A 27,947-nucleotide genomic window follows, 5' to 3' on the forward strand; every position below is an offset into this window, starting at 1 on the left:
TGTATTAGAAGTGTAAAGTATTGTGAATTAAGATATTTTTATAGTTTTACAACGATGTATATTAGAAGTGTAAAGCATTGTGAATTAAGGTATTTTTATAGTTTTACAACGATGTATATTAGAAGTGTAAAGTATTGTGAATTAAGGTATTATTAGTTTTACAACGATGTATATTAGAAGTGCAAAGCATTGTGAATTAAGGTATTTTCATAGTTTTACAACGATGTATATTAGAAGTGTAAAGTATTGTGAATCACAGTTACTTTATAGTTTTACAACGATGTCCATTAGAAGTGTAAAAGTGTGAATTAAGGTATTTTTAGTTTTACAACGATGTGTATTAGAAGTGCAAAGCATTGTGAATTAAGGTATTTTTATAGTTTTACAACGATGTATGTTAGAAGTGCAAAGTATTGTGAATCAAGGCATTTTTATAGTCTTTACAACGATGTATGTTAGAAGTGTAAAGTATTGTGAATTAAGGTATTTTTATAGTTTTACAATGATGTGTATTAGAAGTGTAAAGTATTGTGAATTAAGGTATTTTTATAGTTTTACAATGATGTATATTAGAAGTGTAAAATATTGTGAATTAAGGTATTTTCATAGTTTTACAATGATGTATATTAGAAGTGTAAAGCATTGTGAATTAAGGTATTTTCATAGTTTTACAATGATGTATATTAGAAGTATAAAGTATTGTGAATTAAGGTATTTTTATAGTTTTACAATGATGTGTATTAGAAGTGTAAAAGTATTGTGAATTAAGGTATTTTATAGTTTTACAACGATGTCTATTAGAAGTGTAAAGCATTGTGAATTAAGGTATTTTTAGTTTTACAACGATGTATATTAGAAGTGCAAAGCATTGTGAATTAAGGTATTTTATAGTTTTACAACGATGTCCATTAGAAGTGTAAAGCATTGTGAATTAAGATATTTTTATAGTTTTACAACGATGTATATTAGAAGTGTAAAGTATTGTGAATTAAGGTATTTTATAGTTTTACAATGATGTCCGTTAGAAGTGTAAAGTATTGTGAATTAAGGTATTTTTATAGTTTTACAACGATGTCCATTAGAAGTGTAAAGTATTGTGAATTAAGGTATTTTTAGTTTTACAACGATGTGTATTAGAAGTGCAAAGCATTGTGAATTATGGTATTTTCATAGTTTTACAATGATGTATATTAGAAGTGTAAAGTATTGTGAATTAAGGTATTTTTTTAGTTTTACAATGATGTGTATTAGAAGTGTAAAGTATTGTGAATTAAAGTATTTTCATAGTTTTACAACGATGTATATTAGAAGTGTAAAGCATTGTGAATTAAGGTTATTTTATAGTTTTACAATGATGTCCATTAGAAGTGTAAAGTATTGTGAATTAAGATATTTTTATAGTTTTACAACGATGTATATTAGAAGTGTAAAGCATTGTGAATTAAGGTATTTTTATAGTTTTACAATGATGTCTATTAGAAGTGTAAAGCATTGTGAATTAAGGTATTTTTATAGTTTTACAACGATGTCTATTAGAAGTGTAAAGTATTGTGAATTAAGGTATTTTAGTTTTACAATGATGTGTATTAGAAGTGTAAAGTATTGTGAATTAAGGTATTTTCATAGTTTTACAATGATGTATATTAGAAGTGTAAAGTATTGTGAATTAAGGTTACTTTATAGTTTTACAATGATGTCTATTAGAAGTGTAAAGTATTGTGAATTATGGTATTTTCATAGTTTTACAACGATGTGTATTAGAAGTGTAAAGTATTGTGAATTAAGGTATTTTATAGTTTTACAATGATGTATATTAGAAGTGTAAAGTATTGTGAATTAAGGTATTTTTATAGTTTTACAATGATGTGTATTAGAAGTGTAAAGTATTGTGAATTAAGGTATTTTTATAGTTTTACAATGATGTGTATTAGAAGTGTAAAGTATTGTGAATTAAGGTATTTTTATAGTTTTACAATGATGTGTATTAGAAGTGTAAAGTATTGTGAATTAAGATATTTTTATAGTTTTACAATGATGTATATTAGAAGTATAAAGTATTGTGAATTAAGGTAGTTTATAGTTTTACAATGATGTATATTAGAAGTGTAAAGCATTGTGAATTAAGGTATTTTTATAGTTTTACAATGATGTCTATTAGAAGTGTAAAGTATTGTGAATTAAGGTATTTTTTATAGTTTTACAACGATGTCTATTAGAAGTGTAAAGTATTGTGAATTAAGGTATTTTTATAGTTTTACAATGATGTATATTAGAAGTGTAAAGTATTGTGAATTAAGGTATTTTATAGTTTTACAATGATGTGTATTAGAAGTGTAAAGTATTGTGAATTAAGGCATTTTTATAGTCTTTACAACGATGTATATTAGAAGTATAAAGTATTGTGAATTAAGGTATTTTATAGTTTTACAACGATGTATATTAGAAGTGTAAAGTATTGTGAATTAAGGTATTTTTATAGTTTTACAATGATGTATATTAGAAGTGTAAAGTATTGTGAATTAAGGTATTTTTATAGTTTTACAATGATGTCTATTAGAAGTGTAAAGTATTGTGAATTAAGGTATTTTATAGTTTTACAATGATGTCCATTAGAAGTGTAAAGTATTGTGAATTAAGGTATTTTATAGTTTTACAATGATGTGTATTAGAAGTGTAAAGTATTGTGAATTAAGGTATTTTTTATAGTTTTACAATGATGTGTATTAGAAGTGTAAAGCATTGTGAATTAAGGTATTTTTATAGTTTTACAATGATGTATATTAGAAGTGTAAAGTATTGTGAATTAAGGTATTTTATAGTTTTACAATGATGTATATTAGAAGTGTAAAGTATTGTGAATTAAGGTATTTTTATAGTTTTACAATGATGTATATTAGAAGTGTAAAAGTATTGTGAATTAAGGTATTTTTATAGTTTTACAATGATGTCTATTAGAAGTGTAAAGTATTATGAATTAAGGTATTTTTATAGTTTTACAATGATGTCTATTAGAAGTGTAAAGCATTGTGAATTAAGGTATTTTTTATAGTTTTACAACGATGTATATTAGAAGTGTAAAGTATTGTAAATTAAGGTATTTTAATAGTTTTACAATGATGTGTATTAGAAGTGTAAAGTATTGTGAATTAAGGTATTTTTATAGTTTTACAATGATGTGTATTAGAAGTGTAAAGTATTGTGAATTAAGGTATTTTTTATAGTTTTACAATGATGTGTATTAGAAGTGTAAAGTATTGTGAATTAAGGTATTTTTATAGTTTTACAATGATGTGTATTAGAAGTGTAAAGTATTGTGAATTAAGGTATTTTTATAGTTTTACAATGATGTCTATTAGAAGTGTAAAGTATTGTGAATTAAGGTATTTTTATAGTTTTACAATGATGTATGTTAGAAGTGTAAAGTATTGTGAATTAAGGTATTTTTATAGTTTTACAATGATGTATTAGAAGTGTAAAGTATTGTGAATTAAGGTATTTTCATAGTTTTACAATGATGTATATTACAAGTGTAAAGTATTGTGAATTAAGGTATTTTCATAGTTTTACAATGATGTATATTAGAAGTATAAAGTATTGTGAATTATGATATTTTCATAGTTTTACAATGATGTGTATTAGAAGTGTAAAGTATTGTGAATTAAGGTATTTTTATAGTTTTACAATGATGTGTATTAGAAGTGTAAAGTATTGTGAATTAAGGTATTTTCATAGTTTTACAATGATGTATATTAGAAGTGTAAAGTATTGTGAATTAAGGTATTTTCATAGTTTTACAATGATGTATATTAGAAGTGTAAAGCATTGTGAATTAAGGTATTTTTTATAGTTTTACAATGATGTATATTAGAAGTGCAAAGCATTGTGAATTAAGATATTTTTATAGTTTTACAATGATGTATATTAGAAGTGTAAAGTATTGTGAATTAAGGTATTTTTATAGTTTTACAATGATGTATATTAGAAGTGTAAAGTATTGTGAATTAAGGTATTATTAGTTTTACAATGATGTATATTAGAAGTGTAAAGTTTGTGAATTAAGGTATTTTCATAGTTTTACAATGATGTATATTAGAAGTGTAAAGTATTGTGAATTACAGTTACTTTATAGTTTTACAATGATGTCTATTAGAAGTGTATTGTGAATTAAGGTATTTTTATAGTTTTACAATGATGTGTATTAAAAGTGTAAAGTTTTGTGAATTAAGGTATTTTTATAGTTTTACAATGATGTATATTAGAAGTGTAAAGTATTGTGAATTAAGGTATTTTTTATAGTTTTACAATGATGTATATTAGAAGTGTAAAGTATTGTGAATTAAGGTATTTTTATAGTTTTACAATGATGTGTATTAGAAGTGTAAAGTATTGTGAATTAAGGTATTTTTATAGTTTTACAATGATGTATATTACAAGTGTAAAATATTGTGAATTAAGGTATTTTCATAGTTTTACAATGATGTATATTAGAAGTATAAAGTATTGTGAATTAAGGTATTTTCATAGTTTTACAATGATGTATATTAGAAGTATAAAGTATTGTGAATTAAGGTATTTTTATAGTTTTACAATGATGTGTATTAGAAGTGTAAAGTATTGTGAATTAAGGTATTTTTATAGTTTTACAATGATGTCTATTAGAAGTGTAAAGTATTGTGAATTAAGGTATTTTTAGTTTTACAATGATGTATATTAGAAGTGTAAAGCATTGTGAATTAAGGTTACTTTATAGTTTTACAATGATGTCTATTAGAAGTGTAAAGTATTGTGAATTAAGATATTTTTATAGTTTTACAATGATGTATATTAGAAGTGTAAAGTATTGTGAATTAAGGTATTTTTATAGTTTTACAATGATGTCTGTTAGAAGTGTAAAGTATTGTGAATTAAGGTATTTTTATAGTTTTACAATGATGTCTATTAGAAGTGTAAAGTATTGTGAATTAAGGTATTTTTAGTTTTACAATGATGTGTATTAGAAGTGTAAAGTATTGTGAATTATGGTATTTTCATAGTTTTACAATGATGTGTATTAGAAGTGTAAAGTATTGTGAATTAAGGTATTTTTTTAGTTTTACAATGATGTGTATTAGAAGTGTAAAGTATTGTGAATTAAAGTATTTTCATAGTTTTACAATGATGTATATTAGAAGTGTAAAGCATTGTGAATTAAGGTTACTTTATAGTTTTACAATGATGTCTATTAGAAGTGTAAAGTATTGTGAATTAAGATATTTTTATAGTTTTACAATGATGTATATTTGAAGTGTAAAGTATTGTGAATTAAGGTATTTTTATAGTTTTACAATGATGTCTGTTAGAAGTGTAAAGTATTGTGAATTAAGGTATTTTTATAGTTTTACAATGATGTCTATTAGAAGTGTAAAGTATTGTGAATTAAGGTATTTTTAGTTTTACAATGATGTGTATTAGAAGTGTAAAGTATTGTGAATTAAGGTATTTTCATAGTTTTACAATGATGTATATTAGAAGTGTAAAGTATTGTGAATTAAGGTTACTTTATAGTTTTACAATGATGTCTATTAGAAGTGTAAAGTATTGTGAATTATGGTATTTTCATAGTTTTACAATGATGTGTATTAGAAGTGTAAAGTATTGTGAATTAAGGTATTTTTATAGTTTTACAATGATGTGTATTAGAAGTGTAAAGTATTGTGAATTAAGGTATTTTTATAGTTTTACAATGATGTGTATTAGAAGTGTAAAGTATTGTGAATTAAGGTATTTTTATAGTTTTACAATGATGTCTGTTAGAAGTGTAAAGTATTGTGAATTAAGGTATTTTTATAGTTTTACAATGATGTCTGTTAGAAGTGTAAAGTATTGTGAATTAAGGTATTTTTATAGTTTTACAATGATGTTTGTTAGAAGTGTAAAGTATTGTAAATTAAGGTATTTTTATAGTTTTACAATGATGTGTATTAGAAGTGTAAAGTATTGTGAATTAAGGTATTTTTATAGTTTTACAATGATGTGTATTAGAAGTGTAAAGTATTGTGAATTAAGGTATTTTTATAGTTTTACAATGATGTGTATTAAAAGTGTAAAGTATTGTGAATTAAGGTATTTTTATAGTTTTACAATGATGTATATTAGAAGTATAAAGTATTGTGAATTAAGGTAGTTTATAGTTTTACAATGATGTATATTAGAAGTGTAAAGTATTGTGAATTAAGGTATTTTTATAGTTTTACAATGATGTCTGTTAGAAGTGTAAAGTATTATGAATTAAGGTATTTTTATAGTTTTACAATGATGTCTGTTAGAAGTGTAAAGTATTGTGAATTAAGGTATTTTAATAGTTTTACAATGATGTGTATTAGAAGTGTAAAGTATTGTGAATTAAGGTATTTTTATAGTTTTACAATGATGTGTATTAGAAGTGTAAAGTGTTGTGAATTAAGGTATTTTTATAGTTTTACAATGATGTGTATTAGAAGTGTAAAGTATTGTGAATTAAGGTATTTTATAGTTTTACAACGATGTGTATTAGAAGTGCAAAGCATTGTGAATTAAGGTATTTTTATAGTTTTACAATGATGTGTATTAAAAGTGTAAAGTATTGTGAATTAAGGTATTTTTATAGTTTTACAATGATGTATATTAGAAGTATAAAGTATTGTGAATTAAGGTAGTTTATAGTTTTACAATGATGTATATTAGAAGTGTAAAGTATTGTGAATTAAGGTATTTTATAGTTTTACAACGATGTCTGTTAGAAGTGCAAAGTATTATGAATTAAGGTATTTTTATAGTTTTACAACGATGTCTATTAGAAGTGCAAAGCATTGTGAATTAAGGTATTTTTAATAGTTTTACAATGATGTGTATTAGAAGTGTAAAGTATTGTGAATTAAGGTATTTTTATAGTTTTACAATGATGTGTATTAGAAGTGTAAAGTGTTGTGAATTAAGGTATTTTTATAGTTTTACAATGATGTGTATTAGAAGTGTAAAGTATTGTGAATTAAGGTATTTTCATAGTTTGACAATGATGTGTATTAGAAGTGTAAAGTATTGTGAATTAAGGTTATTTTATAATTTTTCAATGTAATAATTTGTAATAAGAAATATTAATTAAGGTATATTGGTTTAAATGATATTGTTCTATGATAAAACATAATTGCTAGTGCTAATTAATGTGTTGTATTTTTTTGTATAATAAAAGAGTAAACAACTTGTAAATATTGAGAACATTAAAAGTAATGTATACCCATGATTGGTACAATGTTCTTGTTATCTTTAAGTCTGACCTGGTTATTTAACTTGTGTTCATTAGGTGCTATTTTGCTGAAAATTGTTTTATAACTCCGACATTCACAAATCAGTTGTAAATGTAGCACTAATTCGTTTTTAACATCAAAGTGTATATTTCAAGTTTCTTCTGCTTCAGTTTAATATTAATTATTTTTAATTGTTATCTTTGTGTTGCCTTACAGTTTATAACTGAGTATCTTTTATTATAATTGTTATTACATAAGAGTGCATGATCTAGAATTTACTCGTATTCTTGTTCAAACAGTAGAAAGTAGTAATTGATAAAGAGTCTTTGTATTCACTTTACCTGACTTTTTGTAGCTATACAAAGGTTGCTGTCCTTATTAGAACAGCTTAGTGACCAGGTTCAAGGCCGAGAAGAGGACAAAGTTTTTTTAAGGGAATTGCTACAGAGTCGCCCACTACAGGCACTTGTTTTTGTGAGTGGACTTTGCATTATTTTGTCATTGTAGCTGATAGATTATAACAGAGTGTTGATTTTGATAAAGTCAATTTTTATTTTGACTTAAAATATAAAATTTCATAGAGTTTCAAATTTAATAAAGAGTGTGATAAAACAACTTACACATGGCTTTACCGTCATATTGAGAATAAATTTATGAGACAAAAAAAGACTGATTACAAATTTGAATTTACCTTACGAAAAACAAAAGTTTTTTAAAGTATAATGTTTATAGAATTTAATTCTGTGTGTATATTTGCTCTGATGATTATATGATAACAGAAGTGATGAGTATTTAATGAACATATAATTAAAATAAACAAAAGACTATAATAACTAATATTGTGACTATTAAGTAGAAGCTTACATGCTGTAATAGAAAAATTTTTAAGAACAATTTTAAAACTCAAAGTGGAAGGAGATTATAAAACAAACTAATGAGAAAACATATCTAAACCCAAATCCACATTAAATAAATTAGTAAATGTATATGCATAGCCTCTAGGAAAGAATTAACTCTCTTGGACTCAACTGACCTAGTTTGTGACCCAGAACTGAACTTTAGAGTTCTGATACTGCAAGTTCTAACATGTTTTGTGTATCTTTACAAACTTTTATAAGCTATCAGTAAGCATTATAAGTCTTTTGTAGGCAAAAAATCTGAATTTGTTAGGAATTATTTTCATTAAAACTTTGTGTGAACGTATGGAGTCAAAATGTTGACGACTTTTAGTGCAATATGATGCTGCATGTTAAGATTAAAAATACTTTTCTTCATTTGGAAATGATCAAATTTTATTTGAAGAATCTCTAAGATCTCCAAAATAAATGTCAAACTTTTTTTGTCAGTGAAACATACACAGAATAGTAACATGTAAGAAGCAATTTCCCATGACTACCATAAAATTTCTGGCTTTATAACTATGTAATAAGAGCTGTTAAAAATTTAGCTCAGATTACTGACACCTTTCTAATGGGAATAAAGTTTGAACTGGAAGAAACATAGAAACTTCTGTACAGGTAAAATGTATTATGATATATCATTTGATACGTTAAACATTTGTCTTTCTATTGGTTATAAATAATCCAGTGTTGAATACCAGAGAAAACTATTGGTATTTTGAGTAAGAGAGGATATGGTAGGTTGGTGTAGTATGAGGGATATGACTTTCACTTACAAATTAGTAAAACAGGAGACTAAAAAACTGAGAGAAAAAAAATTGTAACATAAATTAAAACAAAATAAATTTATTAGCATGTTTTGACTTAAGTGTTCTTTGTATTGTGAGATTTATTGTAACTAATGTTTTAAGGCAGTTTTCCATATGTTACTTTATTTAAAGAATATTGAAACTCACTTTCATTAAGGTTTTTATAATCATATATATGACACAATAGCCATTGTAACTCAGTTACACTTTATAACTGTGTATTAAAAGTTTTTATCACATATATATATATATATGACACAATAGCCATTGTAACTCAGTTACACTTTATAACTTTGTTTATTAAGGTTTTTGCTAACAGCTGTAAGTTATTTAAACAGTTCTGTAGTAGTTAAAGTAACTATGTTCCTTAGATATGCAAGTAATTCAGGTGAATACCAATCTGATTTTATTAGCAACTCATAAGTTAGGTTTATGCTATTTAAATACACTTGTTGTATGTCTTACATAAGTCTGTTAAGTATTATTAATTACTTATTTTGTTTTAATTATGTATTTAGATGTATTTTAAACAACTGGTTCTGTTGTTACTAATGTCCCCTGTTAGGTCAGAGGTAAATATACAGATTTTTGATGCAAAACAAAAGGGTACTAGTCCCACAGTAGAAAGAGTGCAGGTAGCCCAGTATGTGACTAGTTCCACAGTAGAAAGAGTGCAGGTAGCCCAGTATGTGACTAGTCCCACAGAAGAAAGAGTGCAGGTAGCCCAGTATGTGACTAGTTTCACAGTAGAAAGAGTGCAGGTAGCCCAGTATGTGACTAGTTTCACAGTAGAAAGAGTGCAGGTAGCCCAGTATGTGACTAGTCCCACAGTAGAAAGAGTGCAGGTAGCCCAGTATGTGACTAGTTTCACAGTAGAAAGAGTGCAGGTAGCCCAGTATGTGACTAGTTCCACAGTAGAAAGAGTGCAGGTAGCCCAGTATGTGACTAGTTTCACAGTAGAAAGAGTGCAGGTAGCCCAGTATGTGACTAGTTCCACAGTAGAAAGAGTGCAGGTAGCCCAGTATGTGACTAGTTTCACAGTAGAAAGAGTGCAGGTAGCCCAGTATGTGACTAGTCCCACAGAAGAAAGAGTGCAGGTAGCCCAGTATGTGACTAGTCCCACAGTAGAAAGAGTGCAGGTAGCCCAGTATGTGACTAGTCCCACAGTAGAAAGAGTGCAGGTAGCCCAGTATGTGACTAGTTCCACAGTAGAAAGAGTGCAGGTAGCCCAGTATGTGACTAGTTCCACAGTAGAAAGAGTGCAGGTAGCCCAGTATGTGACTAGTCCCACAGTAGAAAGAGTGCAGGTAGCCCAGTATGTGACTAGTCCCACAGTAGAAAGAGTGCAGGTAGCCCAGTATGTGACTAGTTCCACAGTAGAAAGAGTGCAGGTAGCCCAGTATGTGACTAGTTCCACAGTAGAAAGAGTGCAGGTAGCCCAGTATGTGACTAGTTCCACAGTAGAAAGAGTGCAGGTAGCCCAGTATGTGACTAGTCCCACAGTAGAAAGAGTGCAGGTAGCCCAGTATGTGACTAGTTCCACAGTAGAAAGAGTGCAGATAGCCCAGTATGTGACTAGTTCCACAGTAGAAAGAGTGCAGGTAGCCCAGTATGTGACTAGTTCCACAGTAGAAAGAGTGCAGGTAGCCCAGTATGTGACTAGTTCCACAGTAGAAAGAGTGCAGGTAGCCTAGTATGTGACTAGTTTCACAGTAGAAAGAGTGCAGGTAGCCCAGTATGTGACTAGTTCCACAGTAGAAAGAGTGCAGGTAGCCCAGTATGTGACTAGTTTCACAGTAGAAAGAGTGCAGGTAGCCCAGTATGTGACTAGTTCCACAGTAGAAAGAGTGCAGGTAGCCCAGTATGTGACTAGTTCCACAGTAGAAAGAGTGCAGGTAGCCCAGTATGTGACTAGTCCCACAGTAGAAAGAGTGCAGGTAGCCCAGTATGTGACTAGTTTCACAGTAGAAAGAGTGCAGGTAGCCCAGTATGTGACTAGTTTCACAGTAGAAAGAGTGCAGGTAGCCCAGTATGTGACTAGTTCCACAGTAGAAAGAGTGCAGGTAGCCCAGTATGTGACTAGTTTCACAGTAGAAAGAGTGCAGGTAGCCCAGTATGTGACTAGTTTCACAGTAGAAAGAGTGCAGGTAGCCCAGTATGTGACTAGTCCCACAGTAGAAAGAGTGCAGGTAGCCCAGTATGTGACTAGTTTCACAGTAGAAAGAGTGCAGGTAGCCCAGTATGTGACTAGTCCCACAGTAGAAAGAGTGCAGGTAGCCCAGTATGTGACTAGTTTCACAGTAGAAAGAGTGCAGGTAGCCCAGTATGTGACTAGTCCCACAGTAGAAAGAGTGCAGGTAGCCCAGTATGTGACTAGTTTCACAGTAGAAAGAGTGCAGGTAGCCCAGTATGTGACTAGTCCCACAGTAGAAAGAGTGCAGGTAGCCCAGTATGTGACTAGTTTCACAGTAGAAAGAGTGCAGGTAGCCCAGTATGTGACTAGTCCCACAGTAGAAAGAGTGCAGGTAGCCCAGTATGTGACTAGTTTCACAGTAGAAAGAGTGCAGGTAGCCCAGTATGTGACTAGTTCCACAGTAGAAAGAGTGCAGGTAGCCCAGTATGTGACTAGTCCCACAGTAGAAAGAGTGCAGGTAGCCCAGTATGTGACTAGTCCCACAGTAGAAAGAGTGCAGGTAGCCCAGTATGTGACTAGTCCCACAGTAGAAAGAGTGCAGGTAGCCCAGTATGTGACTAGTTTCACAGTAGAAAGAGTGCAGGTAGCCCAGTATGTGACTAGTTCCACAGTAGAAAGAGTGCAGGTAGCCCAGTATGTGACTAGTTTCACAGTAGAAAGAGTGCAGGTAGCCCAGTATGTGACTAGTTTCACAGTAGAAAGAGTGCAGGTAGCCCAGTATGTGACTAGTTTCACAGTAGAAAGAGTGCAGGTAGCCCAGTATGTGACTAGTTTCACAGTAGAAAGAGTGCAGGTAGCCCAGTATGTGACTAGTTTCACAGTAGAAAGAGTGCAGGTAGCCCAGTATGTGACTAGTCCCACAGTAGAAAGAGTGCAGGTAGCCCAGTATGTGACTAGTTTCACAGTAGAAAGAGTGCAGGTAGCCCAGTATGTGACTAGTCCCACAGTAGAAAGAGTGCAGGTAGCCCAGTATGTGACTAGTTTCACAGTAGAAAGAGTGCAGGTAGCCCAGTATGTGACTAGTTCCACAGTAGAAAGAGTGCAGGTAGCCCAGTATGTGACTAGTCCCACAGTAGAAAGAGTGCAGGTAGCCCAGTATGTGACTAGTTTCACAGTAGAAAGAGTGCAGGTAGCCCAGTATGTGACTAGTCCCACAGTAGAAAGAGTGCAGGTAGCCCAGTATGTGACTAGTTCCACAGTAGAAAGAGTGCAAGTAGCCCAGTATGTGACTAGTTCCACAGTAGAAAGAGTGCAGGTAGCCCAATATGTGACTTTGTACTAACACAAACAAAACAGGATAGAAATCTCAAACAGAAAACATGATTACTGACTTCCTTTTGAACTAATTTAAAAAATTTGGTCAAAGAAACACTTTTTTATATATATAAAAAGTAGATACAAGATTTGGTTTATTTAATATTTCTATAAAAAGTAGATACAAGATTTGGTTTATTTAATATTTCTTATAATTTCTGCTACAATTTTCTTACATTTCAAGTAGCTTTAGGTAGAAAATATTTTGGTTCATGAGTTGTATTTAAACCAGGTGTACAATCGAGTGGCCAATCATAAAGGAAAAGGATGGAAGCCATCTAATCAAAATGCTTCTCTTTTAGGAGACCAGGTAATATTTGTAGCTACACAATCAGAATATATGTATTTGTGTTATGTGGGTGTGAAACTTTTTTACTTAAACCTGTATCTGACTTCAATAACAAAGACAGTATTACAAGTATGTTTACATTTACAGCTAGCTTAATATATTCCCTACTTTTTATTAAATTTTTAGCCATGATATAGCATCTTGCAGAATGGTTCTGAATTGTTGTTTTATCAAGTACAAATGTTTTGCTCATAGCTCCCTTTCTTGACTGATTTGAGATGTAATTATAGCCATGGTTATTGGAGATTTCCTCCTGTTTATTTAGTGTTCTTCATAGAATATAAAATACATAGAACTTACAAGATGTGTAAAGATGATTTGCATTTCATACGTAAAAAATATGAAATATCAGTTGACTTTCTTATAAAATAAAAACACCAAAAGCTATTACTTCCAAGGGAAATACTAAATTATTGTCTTTGTTATATTTCTCGTATACATATCAAAATATCATACGGATAACTACTGAAATGTGTAACAGTTTTGGTCTCAATACCAAAATTAAAATTCAGTTATGTAATATTTGTAAATCTGTCTTTAGATACTCGAAGAGCTGAGAAAAGGAATTTCAAGAGATCAGCAAGAACTTTGTCAGTTGTTACGAGATCCTCATGTGAAGGTTTGTATTATTAGAGTTTGTTATTGTTTTTGGAAGTCTTAGGTGTTAATTGTTAAATTTGCATATATTTAGAATAATTGAAAGGGTTTTATGAGACCTCTTGCAAATGCCTCCAAGGTACTGCATTATGCAAGGTAGGCAAAGCTGTCATTTTTATTTTATAGTGACAGAAAACTATTGTAATGAATTGTTAATGGATGTGAACAAGTTATTTTCTTGCTTATTTGTTACTGTTTGGTTCAGGTGTTTCAAAGGAGTTAGTTATAATAGAGTACACATTCTCATTACTCAGAAATTACATATAAGTTTCTTCATTTTTGTTCCATAAAAAAAAAAAACACTTAAATCTTTGTTCTTTGCATTATACAGGAAACATTACTATTTTAACTAAAATATCATAAGGACATGTTACATTTTCCATTGTTTCTTTCCATCTCATAGTAGAAATAACCAAATATTATGAAACTTTGAACAAATTTACTTAAAACATTGCCCCTAAAGAAGAAAGATCCACCAAAAGTACTTGGGTTATAGGGTTTCTATTCACTTAATAAGTAGACTTCAATTTATATGCAAAAACGGCTCGTTTGGGCTGAGAAAACACTTTACATAGAAGAGCGAACAACGTTTCGACCTTCTTCGGTCATCGTCAGGTTCACAAAGTGAACGTCAGGTTTGTGAACCTGACGATGACCGAAGAAGGTCGAAACGTTGCAGTGCTGCAGTGCTGATCCTTGTCTTTTGTTTGTTGTTGCAGTGCTGATTCTTGTTTTTTTGTTTGTTGTTGCAGTGCTGATCCTTGTTTTTTGTTTGTTGCTGCAGTGCTGATCCTTGTCTTTTGTTTGTTGCTGCAATGCTGATTCTTTTTGTTTGTTTATTTGTCATAAATTAGTATTCGTTGTATGCACTCTGTGGTAATGTAAGTAACTTTTAATCTTTCTGCTGAAACTTAAAGGCCAAAATATTTCACAGAAGTATTTCATTAGTAGCTATTTAGGTCACATTACAAGATATCATAAGAGGATGGAATGAAAAGCTGTAGGATAATATGTGAATATATTATCAATGGATGGTAATTTATTTTTAAATTTTAACTTGTGCTTTTGGATGTGCACAAATATTTGGAACACCAATAAGTGTTTAGTATACGAGCAAATATCGAATGAACCTTTCAGTTAATTATAAATAATTTTTTTGCTTAATATAAAAGAGTAGAAATATAATCAGAATTATTGTAACTTAAATTTTGTGGTCAGCACCTGAAAGGGTTAGAAAATAACACTATAAATTTGGTTATTATTGTGGGTTATCATTTAGTATAAATTTAAATTTTAACCTGTTTTGTCTTATGTTTTTAGTGGATTTTTACACTTTGTTTATTATTCAAGGAGTTTGTAAACTTTTTTAAATGTTTATTAGTCAGAAATTATGCATTAGTCTTTTAGTTAAATAATAGAAACAAATCTCTAATATGTATAGACTGGGTTATTGTTCAAGGTGACATACTTTTATGATATATGTATGTATAGACTGATTGTTGTATTGTCCAGGGTGACAGACCTCTATGATATATACATGTATAGACTTTTTGTTGTATTGTCCAGTGTGACAAACCTCTGTGATACAAATACATATTTCTTTCTTCTTTTTTCCTTATTCTTATAGCAAAGCCACATTAGACTATCTGCTGAGCCCACCGAGGGGAATCGAACCCCTGATTTTAGCGTTGTAAATTCGTAGACTTATCTCTGTACTTACAGGGGGCATGTATATATATGATTGTTGTATTGACTACAGTTGTCTTATTCCCTACAGACTTGTATGATTTATGGAAACTGATATGTTATATTGACTACAGTTGTCTCATTCCCTACAGACTTGTATGATTTATGGAGACTGATATGTTATATTGACCAAGGTTTGCTCACCTCTACAGCCTTCTATGATATATAGCCTGATTGTTGTACTGTCTTAAATGAATATCAACAACTGTTTTTCTGTAAAACACTAATGTTTTGTCTCCTATTTTCTTTATGTTAATATTAACTGTTGGAAAATCATCTGTAGAGAAGATCTTAAAATGTGAATAAAGATAAAAGTAGTTTCTCTGAATGACTTCAGATTATAACTGACAGTTACAGTTATCTATCTTAACAGCATTAGGGCTTTAACCTTTTCACAGATGCTTTCATGTAATTGTATTATTGTTTTTTGAACTAAGTCTTAACTACAAAAATTATCATTGCAAAACAATAAATCACTTGCAGAGAATACTTCTGAAGTTGCAGTAAACAATCATAATGTCAGAAAAACATGTAGGTTCAAGAAGTTTTGATTGAAATGAATATAAACTCTATAATCTGAGCACTTTTAAAAACTAGATCTTTCTTCTTCATGAACAAACAGGAAATGCACTAAATAAAGTATTGAATTACATAACGCTCAAGCATCTTATTCTGCACCTCTTGGAGAATTTTTTTCATTTTAAGTTTCAATTTTTTACATTGTAGTTTGATGTACAACAATAAATAAAACAGAATTTATGTATGAGCTCTTGCATTGAAATTTAGCTGTTTTTTTTTGTTCTTTATGGTATGAAAATCTTTTATAAATTCCAACTTAGAATTTAGAACAAAAAATATTAATACTTAAAAAGTAAAATATCCTAAGCATATCATTTAAGTTTTCTGACCGAAATGTGTTATAGTAACCTAACTGGCATTTAACTAAACTGTAAGTAGGTTATAATAATGTGTTAGCTGATTGAGGTTATCTCAACAATGAGACTAGATCATATAATTTAGAAACTATCCTCAGAATAAGCTACCCTAATGAGAAGTTGAGAAAATTGGAATATCTTTCTGTTGTTCATAAGTAAATCGGTGATAAATACCAATGTGAATCATTGACATATTTTGAAAGACTAGATGTGTTAAGGTGTGGTATGGAGGTTTGACTTTCTTGATTAAATTTCATGGAAGGAAGAAGATTGGAAGCTGTAAATTGTTTGTGTCTGCAGTACCTATGCTGTAAATTGTTTGTGTCTGTAGTACCTATGCTGTAAATTGTTTGTGTCTGTAGTACCTATGCTGTAAATTGTTTGTGTGACTGTAGTACCTATGCTGTAAATTGTTTGTGTCTGCAGTACCTATGCTGTAAATTGTTTGTGTGTCTGCAGTACCTATGCTGTAAATTTTGTGTCTGTAGTACCTATGCTGTAAATTTTTTGTGTGACTGTAGTACCTATGCTGTAAATTGTTTGTGTGACTGTAGTACCTATGCTGTAAATTGTTTGTGTCTGTAGTACCTATGCTGTAAATGTTTGTGTCTGTAGTATATGCTGTAAATTGTTTGTCTGTAGTACCTGTAGTAAATTATGCTGTAAATTGTTTGTGTCTGCAGTACCTATGCTGTAAATTGTTTTGTGTCTGCTGTAAATTTTTGTGTGTCTGCACCTATGCTGTAAATTGTTTGTGTGTAGTACCTATGCTGTAAATTGTTTGTGTGACTGTAGTACCTATGCTGTAAATTTTTTGTGTGTCTGTACCTATGCTGTAAATTGTTTGTGTAAATTGTTTGTCTGTAGTACCTATGCTGTAAATTGTTTGTGTGTCCGTATGCTGTAAATTGTTTTGTGTGTACTATGCTGTAAATTGTTTGTGTGTCTGTGGTACCTATGCTGTAAATTGTTTGTGTGACTGTAGTACCTATGCTGTAAATTGTTTGTGTGACTGTAGTACCTATGCTGTAAATTGTTTGTGTGACTGTAGTACCTATGCTGTAAATTGTTTGTGTGTCTGCAGTACCTATGCTGTAAATTGTTTGTGTGTCTGCAGTACCTATGCTGTAAATTGTTTGTGTGACTGTAGTACCTATGCTGTAAATTGTTTGTCTGCAGTACCTATGCTGAAACTGTTTGTGTGTCTGCAGTACCCATGCTATAAATGTGTAATTTATGTCACATTCAGGATACCATGTGTAGATTAAAATAATAACTAAAATAGACCATTTGGAAGAAATAAGTGTTACATGTTACAAATAAATTAAGATATAGAATATATTTAAATATTTCTCTTGGAAGTTATGAAATTGAAACTTCTATAATAATAAAATTTGAATTATAGCATACATTTTGATGTCCAGTTTCATGGCACATATTAATAATAAAGTTAAATTAATTTGTGATGACAAATTACCTTGAGGTAAAAATGTATCTCAAGACAGAGAGTTTAACCTCAAGATGACCTAAGAAGGTCAAAACGTGTTCTCTACTTTATTTTAACAAAAGTTTTAATACCAACACCAGCTGTCTTGAGATGTAGTTTAATTAAACTTTGAATGTAACTGTAAAAGATTGATGTCAATTTTCACCACATACTTGTGCATGTAGGGTTGATTGCATAGTTATACATTTACTTAACTAGATAACAAAAATATTGATGTGTGTGTGTGTGCTTAGGGACTTCTTCAAACACATGATCAGATAGCCAGAAAAGAGTTTTTTCCTGTTCTACCTGATGTCCCTACAGAAGTTGATGAAGATGAGGACACTGTAAAAATTGTTCAGTTGGTGAAAAGTAACGAGCCTTTGGTAAGTCTATAAATACAAAATACTGATGGAGTATAAGTACATTCTGTAACCATTTCAAGACAGTTGTATAAATACAAAATACTGATGGAGTATAAGTACATTCTGTAACCATTTCAAGACAGTTGTATAAATACAAAATACTGATGGAGTATGAAGTACATTCTGTAACAATTTGAAGACAGTTGTATAAATACAAAATACTGATGGAGTATGAAGTACATTCTGTAACAATTTGAAGACAGTTGTATAAATACAAAATACTGATGGAGTATAAGTACATTCTGTAACCATTTCAAGACAGTTGTATAAATACAAAATACTGATGGAGTATAAGTACATTCTGTAACCATTTCAAGACAGTTGTATAAATACAAAATACTGATGGAGTATGAAGTACATTCTGTAACAATTTGAAGACAGTTGTATAAATACAAAATACTGATGGAGTATGAAGTACATTCTGTAACAATTTGAAGACAGTTGTATAAATACAAAATACTGATGGAGTATGAAGTACATTCTGTAACCATTTGAAGACAGTTGTATAAATACAAAATACTGATGGAGTATGAGTACATTCTGTAACCATTTGAAGACAGTTGTATAAATACAAAATACTGATGGAGTATGAAGTACATTCTGTAACCATTTCAAGACAGTTGTATAAATACAAAATACTGATGGAGTATTAGTACATTCTGTAACCATTTGAAGACAGTTGTATAAATACAAAATACTGATGGAGTATGAAGTACATTCTGTAACCATTTCAAGACAGTTGTATAAATACAAAATACTGATGGAGTATTAGTACATTCTGTAACCATTTGAAGACAGTTGTATAAATACAAAATACCGATGGAGTATGAAGTACATTCTGTAACCATTTGAAGACAGTTGTATAAATACAAAATACTGATGGAGTATTAGTACATTCTGTAACCATTTGAAGACAGTTGTATAAATACAAAATACTGATGGAGTATTAGTACATTCTGTAACCATTTGAAGACAGTTGTATAAATACAAAATACTGATGGAGTATTAGTACATTCTGTAACCATTTGAAGACAGTTGTATAAGTACAAAATACTGATGGAGTATTAGTACATTCTGTAACCATTTGAAGACAGTTGTATAAATACAAAATACTGATGGAGTATGAAGTACATTCTGTAACCATTTGAAGACAGTTGTATAAATACAAAATACTGATGGAGTATGAAGTACATTCTGTAACCATTTGAAGACAGTTGTATAAATCATAGTTTTAGTTCTTCTAAAAACATGCAGGCTGTTAGAAACTATTAGAATTGAAGGATCACATTCATTGCTCCTTTCCTGGGGTTGGGTTTGTAAACCTTTTCCTGGTTTATTGACTGGTTGTATCCATTGGACACTCCAGAGATTGGCTTAGTTAACCTCCTGGTTAAGTGACTCATTGTATATGTTGGATAGTCCATAGATTGGGTTAGTTAACTTTTTCCAGGTTAAGTGACTGGTTGTATCTGAATAGTCCATAGATTGGGTTAGTTAACTTTTTCCAGGTTAAGTGACTGGTTGTATCTGGATAGTCCAGAGATTGGGTTAGTTAAATTTTTCCAGGTTAAATGACTAGTTGTATATGCTGGATGGTCCAGAGTTTGGGTTAGTTAACTTCTTTCAGGTTAAATGACTGGTTGTGTGTTGGGTGCTCAAGAGATTGAGACGGGCAACTTCTTGGTTGAATAACTGATTTTATCTGCGAGTGTTCAAAGTACTGAATTACTAAACTTCTTTGTTGAGTGACTGTTCATACATTTTAGATTTTATTGTATTAGGTTAATTAATTTCCTTGAAGGTAAGCTAAATGTCTGTTTCAGATTATCCTAAATTATGTTGAAATCTAATTGCATGCATGGATGTCAAGGTGTTAATTTTACTTTAAAACAAAAGTCGTTTTTGTTTTGCATAATCTCATTTTAATTTAGTTTTTAAATGATTATTAAAACATTTCAGGGGGCAACTATAAAGTACAATGAAGCAACTGGGGCTATTGTTATAGCACGCATTATGCATGGTGGGGCAGCTGATAGAAGTGGTAAGTTAATTTTAGAGTTAATATTTTTTTTATCAATTACTGTAATATATATTTTTACATTTGCAAGCAAGCAGGTCCAGTAGGTCAGTAGTACTTAAGCTGTGGGGCAAACCTGTCTGAGGGAACAACCGTATTTTTTCGAGGGAAGGGGAGAGAAATGTCAGGAAAATGTTTTGCATTTTCTTCTTTTTTTAAACCTAATTTATTATTGTCATCACTGACACCTAAACTCACACACACATGTATCACAGTTTTACCCTTTGGCATCTGGTACACTCTTTAAATTCCATTGTGTGCATGTCACAAAGACTTCACTGAGTTACGTTTAACACTCATTAAATCACTTTACTCTCACTGCATGGTAATGGAGTAATACTATCTTGGTATTATTTTTTTATTTGGACAGTTGTCTGTGATGTGTATTCAGTTAAAATATCTGAGCTTTGATTTATTCTGTTTCTATTCAGATTAGTCTTGTTAGCTCTACAACAGACTAGTTGAGGTTGTATTTATATAAGGCTGAATTCTAAATTATATTACAATGGACTAACAATCCATGAAGGAGCTTATTTCTTTCTTCCTTCTGATAGATGTCATGCTGACATTTCATAGTAATCTGTTGCTAAGCACCAGTATTTTTCTGTACTTGAATGGCATGTTTAAAACCAATTGAAAGAGCAGATTTTCACTGTAATCTTTAAGATTACCAGGAAACATAAGAGACAGGCTACATTTCAAACAAAAAGCAAATATTTGTTCAGATCAGTATTCACAGCACCCAGGAATTTGTTTTCACCTTATACGTATGAGTTTGATAAACAAATTAAGTTTTATTTAGGTCTTACTTTTATCTTTTAGTTCATTAGATATTATTTGTTTTAAAATTCCCATTTGAAAGGTTTAATGATTTTTAAAAATATTCTGAGTTTTACTTTGCTCAAAAGTCTCAAAAGTAGGTTAAATCATCTCTGTGAATGATAATGCTGTAGTGCCTGGAGACATCCTTTGAAGTATGTCAACATAAATAATAAAAGGTAAAGAATTGGAAAAGAAAATGAAACCTTAAGTATCTGAGAAAAAAATTGTGTAAAGGTATACTTGAAATTATGTATATAACCCGAGTAAGATATTTAAGGTTATTAGACAGGCTATATAAGATATGTATATATTTAAATTTCTTAGTGTTAATCATTTTATTGCACTGTCTGTTGATGATGATAACTATAGTTAGTGACATGGTAGAGAGAAATAGCAGATAAAATATTAAAAAAACATTTGTTATTCATTCAGGATGTTCTAGAGATTATGCAAGTGAAATGTAAAAACTGTAAGATAAAAAGAGTGTTTTTGTAGTCAATATGAAAATCACCTTACAGTTGAACTAGTTGGAATCCACATCCAAATAACTACTTTAAATAACAAATTATTATTGAAGAAATGGAAAAATCAAAAATCAAATATTTTTTCAAATCATTACCGTCAACTGACACTATATCTCAATATCCATGATTTTGACTCTTTGCCCATTTAAACATTAATCATGCTTGCTGTATCTTTTATATCTCCCACTCGAATGTCCTTAGCAAAATGTAATTTGCAAAATTGTCCATTAACTTGAATGTTTCCTCTGTCTAGGTACTGAATATACATACCTTATTCAGATAAGTAATCACATTTTCTCAGTAAAGTATTTGGGATGGGTTCCTCTACAGGAATGTTGTGACTATTTGTAGTTGTAGTTTTAGATGTTATTTACATTTCTACAAGTATACTTTCCTTTATATTTATTAATTGACAGTGAAGCAAGAACAGTATTAAAATTAACTGAGATTATTATTATTATTATTGTCTATCTTAAAATATTAGTTAACAAGAGGAAATAAGATTAAAACACTGAATTGTTTTAAACATTGTTTATAAAGTTATCACAGTATAATGTTATCAAAATATTTACTGTAAAACAATTTAAGTGTTGGATGGACTTGCTTTTATGAGTAGTTCAAAGTTACCATTATATATATTGGTAAATTCTGAGTGAGTTATTGAATATTTAGTTTTATATTTGTGATTTTAGATTGCTGAATTTGGATGTTACCCGACCATATGATACTCCCATGTGCTCACTTATGAACAGAAAAATGTTGTTTTTTTCCAATACTGTAACTTTACAACCACTACAAGTTTATTTATAGACAATTCAAGACTGAAGACTTCAGAGATTTTTGTTCTGTTCTTTTGTCTGAGAATGAACTGACCAGAAAGTTGAAATGTTGCATTGGTATATTTGTATATAGTTGGTTTGGAAAAGCATGTGCATTTTAGCAATAGCCCATGTATTTTTAACATTTTCTTTGTTAATGTTTAGGTTTGATACATGTTGGGGATGAGGTTCATGAAGTCAATGGGGTCAGTGTACTTGGCAAGTCTCCTCCTGATGTAGTCAGCATTCTTGTAAGTATTCTATAGTATTAACAAAGTGTTGGACATGTAACATCTCAGTATTTGTTAAAGTTTTATGTTCTGCTGTATCAAAATTAAAATAGTCTACATGTTTCATATTCCATATTTTATGTACTACCGTTTTTATAATCTTTTCTGATTTAAAATTTTGTAGTTAAACTATTTTCTTCAGTTTTAGGGCATGAATGTCTTTTATAAGCTGGCAAAGCATGGTTATACTTGTCATAAGACATTATTAGACCTATCACATTGTTAAACACCACAGTCTTTATTGAACCTATCACATTGTTAAACACCACAGTCTTTATTGAACCTATCACATTGTTAAACACTACAGTCTTTATTGAACCTATCACATTGTTAAACACCACAGTCTTTATTGAACCTATCACATTGTTAAAACCACAGTCTTTATTGAACCTATCACAATGTTAAACACCACAGTCTTTATTGAACCTATCACATTGTTAAACACTACAGTCTTAATTGAACCTATCACATTGTTAAAACCACAGTCTTTATTGAACCTATCACATTGTTAAACACTACAGTCTTTATTGAACCTATCACATTGTTAAACACCACAGTCTTTATTGAACCTATCACATTGTTAAACACCACAGTCTTTATTGAACCTATCACATTGTTAAACACCACAGTCTTTATTGAACCTATCACATTGTTAAACACTACAGTCTTTATTGAACCTATCACATTGTTAAACACCACAGTCTTTATTGAACCTATCACATTGTTAAACACCACAGCCTTTATTGAACCTATCACATTGTTAAACACCATAGTCTTTATTGAATCCTCAAGGAATTATAGAATCTTCTCATTTTTTTTAAAATCGCTGATGGACTAGACAAAAAAAATGTTTCAAATATGATAAGCCTAATAACTAATATAATTATTGTCATCTCACAGAAATGAGAAGAAAATCCCAATAAGGTTTGATAATTTTGTATTTCAAACATATATATTTGAGTTTGTGCAGCAGTTAAATTCTGCTGAAGTACTTTCTGTTTATTATAAAAAATTAAAAACAAATTATGTTTCACAAGATATTGTCTTACGAATTGTGTTGGGAAATAAGTGGATAATAAAAAATGAGTTTGTATTCATGATATCATTGTAAAATAACGCTGTTGACTTTGTTGGAGCTACGTATAACCTTCAGTTGGAAATAGAGAGCATTGGGTGCTATTTTAAATAGGTACTTTATTTGACTTTTTACTTTAACAACTAATTTATTTATCCACCCATAATTACAATGTCTGGAAGGAAATGGAAAGAATTCGTATCTCTTCCATGATGTCAGTTGGTTTCTGTGATATGTTTTATTAATTCATTTATTTATACAAATAACTTTAAGTATTGTTTAGAAACCATTACTGTAGCTGAAACGAAAGTGTATTTAAAATTATAAACGTTTGGAAACAAAAATGAGTCGCAGAAAAGGTACTGTTCTTTCTTCAGTCTACATGAATGTATGGTTTGTTTTTCAAAATGTAAACAATGTGTGTGCGTGCGTGAACACCTAACTTCCTTTCTATGCTAAAGTTACACTTTTCTCATGTTTTGCTATTCTAATACTTAAATATCTACCATAAGGACAACAGAAATCATTGATAAAATAATTGTTTGGGTTGGATATGTGATATGAAATTAAAACAACTGTTTTACTATACTGTTAGGATATACCCTGAACTGTCTTCACTAAATCATAAAGACCTGTTCCCTAGAAATTTCAAGAGACATTTTGCAGCCTCTATAAAGAAGTTAGATGAGGACACCAATTATATCTAAGGTTGCTTTGACTAATTGGTTAATAGTTAGAAAGTACCTACTTATATGTTGTGAATATGGTCATTCTGATCAACTAGTATGTGTGTGTGTGGAGAGTAGATAGGTGTACATTTCAATAAAAGTAGAAAATATCTATTAATATTCCTTTTATTGTTTTCTTCGTAATGGGTAGAACTTCTAATGTATTAAGATACAAATTTAGAACAACAGTGTTTATTATATATATATTTAAAACTGTCAGATTAGAACTTTCCATGATATTATATTTGAAAAGCAGCAAACACAGGATGGCACCATCACTTTTAAGCTGGTTCCAGGAGAAGATTTTTTCCGTGCAAGAGAAAGTCGGGTGCGAGTACGGGCTCACTTCACCTATGACCCTTCTCTTGATGTCCAGTCTCCATGTAAAGAAGCAGGTCTTCCATTTAATAAAGGTGATATTTTACACATTGTCAATCAGGATGACCCAAATTGGTGGCAAGCCAGGAGGGAAGGTGAGAGAAACTCTAGAGCAGGACTTGTACCTAGTCGACAGTTACAAGAAAGGTAATATCAACTCCATTTGATTTATGTTTTGTTTGATTACAGCTGAAGTTTCATAAGAATGAAACTTCTTTAGCTCAGAATCAATGAATTTTGTGCACAATGAATAGGAAATGCTAAATATTTATTATAAAAGTACTTGTTCATATTTTGTAAGATTTACATTTTTCTTTGGGGCAGGGGGTGACAAAAATCTGATTTTTTTTTTTAGTTTATCATTTTTATTAGTTATGGGTTTAAAACATTTCTTTAAATATATTCTTGGATTAGTCACCCACTGTCAGATCAATTGAGTTGTTTAAGTGTTTCAAGATCTGGTTTTATCCACTTTCACTGGTTTGTTTTAAATGTTTCCAGACCTGGTTTTACCATCAGTCTGTCTGCAACATATTACCGACATTCATAAGTCAATACAAACACAAGTCAGTATAAGTAAATTTATTATTAAAACTTGTGCTGCTGATGACCTGTTTATATTTTCTCCAAGATTTAGTTCTTTTCATTATTGTCGTGTAATTAGACCTTTCTTTGCTATCATTTTAAGATGGTTGTTTAATGGAACTTGACAGGATGTATTCTGAACTGTCTTCAATAAATCATAAAGACCTGTTCCTCAGAAAGTCCAAAAGACATTGTCCAACCTCTCTAAAGAAGTTAGATGGGGAAACAAGTGCATGATTCAAAGAAATAACCATTTATAACTTGAGTTCGTTATATCAGTGCGAGTGTATGTATGCAAGTCACAAGAGTTCACACTGTAAATTTTGTGAATTATCTTTGTATAATAATCATGTTTATATTACAGGAGAATAGCTGGTATGAGGGATCTTTCTTTGGAAAAAAAAGAGGTGTTTCCAAGGTGTCAGTCACCAGGCTTAAAGGAACAGAAATCAAGAAAAGTTAAAAAGATCATGTATGACGTTTCAGAAAATGATGGTACGTAAGCTTGACTTATAGCAGCTTGTAAACCTTCAGAATGTGTGTTTAGATAGATACACTTTAATTGTCAGTTTGAGACATGAAATTATATATATGTATGTGTGGGTCTAAAGTGTGTGTTTTTTATAAGAATGATTCCACTGTGCTTATCCCACTGTATATTCAAAAGTGGTTCTGCTTTACACCTGCAGTTTGGTTCGTAATGAATTCCTGAAAATTTGTAGGTGCATTGCTTCCTTGGGTAGACTTCTTTCTTGAAGTATGTGTTACAGCAAAAAAGATAATTGTGTAGCAAATAGCTACACTAATTTTCGATGGTGACAGTCTTTAACTTAATGAACAGTACCAACAAGGGAAAATCTGTATATTTGCATAGGAATGTAGACCATTAAAACAACACACCTGTCACAAATAGTTGTTCTCCAGAAAGCCATGAAATTAGAAAGTAATTGTTAACAAATTGTAAAAGCTGTGCACTACATATTCTCAAATATAGTGCTTTATAAAGACACACAAACCACGAGGACACAAGTTGCTTTCTAAACTCCCTGGTAAGAAAAAAGACAAATTGAAAACAGTTTATGAAAGGGCCTTCAACATGAAGAATGAATTTTTCCTGCATTGTTGGTTAATTCATATTACAAAACTGTTGCAAATTGTGAATCATTGTGGACTACAAGGTAGAGAATGTAATGAAAGTTTTCATTAGACTTTATAAATGCTGCAGATTTTTCAATTTCTCAGACAGTGAAAAATGTAACACTTTACGAAGTGCACAGTAAAAAAGGAGAATATATTGGCACCAGTTATACAAGATAAAATCAATGTACTTTGTGGTCGTGGTACCAAGGAGATATAGATGTGTTGGGTTGAAGCTCACAGCTCAAGAATGGAACTGCATATCCATGAATTTGTGTTTAAGTGTTGCATATAAAGCTGCTGTCCATAAGTAATGGAACATAAAAATGATTTTCAAATTCAGCATCGTTGAGAAGTAGTTTCAAAAGTAGTATGGAAAAATTTAGCATAGTTGAGAAGTAGTTTCAAAAGTAGTATGGAAAAATTTAGCATAGTTGAGAAGTAGTTTCAAAAGTAGTATGGAAAAATTTAGCATAGTTGAGAAGTAGTTTCAAAAGTAGTATGGAAAAATTCAGCATCGTTGAGAAGTAGTTTTAAAAGTAGTATGGAAAAATTCAGCATCGTTGAGAAGTAGTTTCAAAAGTAGTATGGAAAAATTTAGCATAGTTGAGAAGTAGTTTCAAAAGTAGTATGGAAAAATTTAGCATAGTTGAGAAGTAGTTTCAAAAGTAGTATGGAAAAATTCAGCATCGTTGAGAAGTAGTTTTAAAGTAGTATGGAAAAATTCAGCATCGTTGAGAAGTAGTTTCAAAGTAGTAAAAAAGTGCAAAATTTGAAGCATAGTTGAGAAGTAGTTTCAAAAGTAGCATGGAAAAATTTAGCATCGTTGAGAAGTAGTTTTAAAAGTAGTATGGAAAAATTCAGCATCGTTGAGAAGTAGTTTCAAAAGTAGTATGGAAAAATTTAGCATAGTTGAGAAGTAGTTTCAAAAGTATTATGGAAAAATTTAGCATAGTTGAGAAGAAGTTTCAAAAGTAGTATGGAAAAATTTAGCATAGTTGAGAAGTAGTTTCAAAAGTAGTATGGAAAAATTTAACATAGTTGAGAAGTAGTTTCAAAAGTAGTATGGAAAAATTCAGCATCGTTGAGAAGTAGTTTCAAAGTAGTAGTGGGAAAAATTCAGCATAGTTGAGAAGTAGTTTCAAAAGTAGTATGGAAAAATTCAGCATCGTTGAGAAGTAGTTTCAAAAGTATTATGGAAAAATTCAGCATAGTTGAGAAGTAGTTTCAAAAGTATTATGGAAAAATTTAGCATAGTTGAGAAGAAGTTTCAAAAGTAGTATGGAAAAATTTAGCATAGTTGAGAAGTAGTTTCAAAAGTAGTATGGAAAAATTTAACATAGTTGAGAAGTAGTTTCAAAAGTAGTATGGAAAAATTCAGCATCATTGAGAAGTAGTTTCAAAAGTAGTATGGAAAAATTCAGCATCGTTGAGAAG

At 30.4% G+C, this 27,947-nt stretch overlaps 1 protein-coding gene across 3 annotated transcripts in view; it reads left to right on the top strand.

Annotated features, from left to right (window-relative positions):
* metro (membrane palmitoylated protein 7-like protein metro) overlaps window positions 1–27,947 on the top strand; it is a 59,613-nt gene that overhangs the window by 19,477 nt on the left and 12,189 nt on the right. For 2 of the 3 annotated variants that reach the window (XM_076479048.1, XM_076479125.1), the window contains exons 4-11: window positions 7,618–7,736; window positions 12,711–12,788; window positions 13,369–13,446; window positions 17,906–18,037; window positions 20,036–20,117; window positions 22,483–22,568; window positions 24,664–24,935; window positions 25,738–25,868. In XM_076479048.1, the coding sequence (XP_076335163.1) occupies window positions 7,618–7,736; window positions 12,711–12,788; window positions 13,369–13,446; window positions 17,906–18,037; window positions 20,036–20,117; window positions 22,483–22,568; window positions 24,664–24,935; window positions 25,738–25,868 (978 nt within the window). The remainder of the gene's footprint in view (window positions 1–7,617; window positions 7,737–12,710; window positions 12,789–13,368; window positions 13,447–17,905; window positions 18,038–20,035; window positions 20,118–22,482; window positions 22,569–24,663; window positions 24,936–25,737; window positions 25,869–27,947) is intronic. The other variant, XM_076479207.1, reaches the window with a different exon arrangement.

This window comes from Tachypleus tridentatus, chromosome 1, assembly GCF_004210375.1.
Source record: "Tachypleus tridentatus isolate NWPU-2018 chromosome 1, ASM421037v1, whole genome shotgun sequence".
Lineage (NCBI taxonomy): Eukaryota > Metazoa > Arthropoda > Merostomata > Xiphosura > Limulidae > Tachypleus > Tachypleus tridentatus.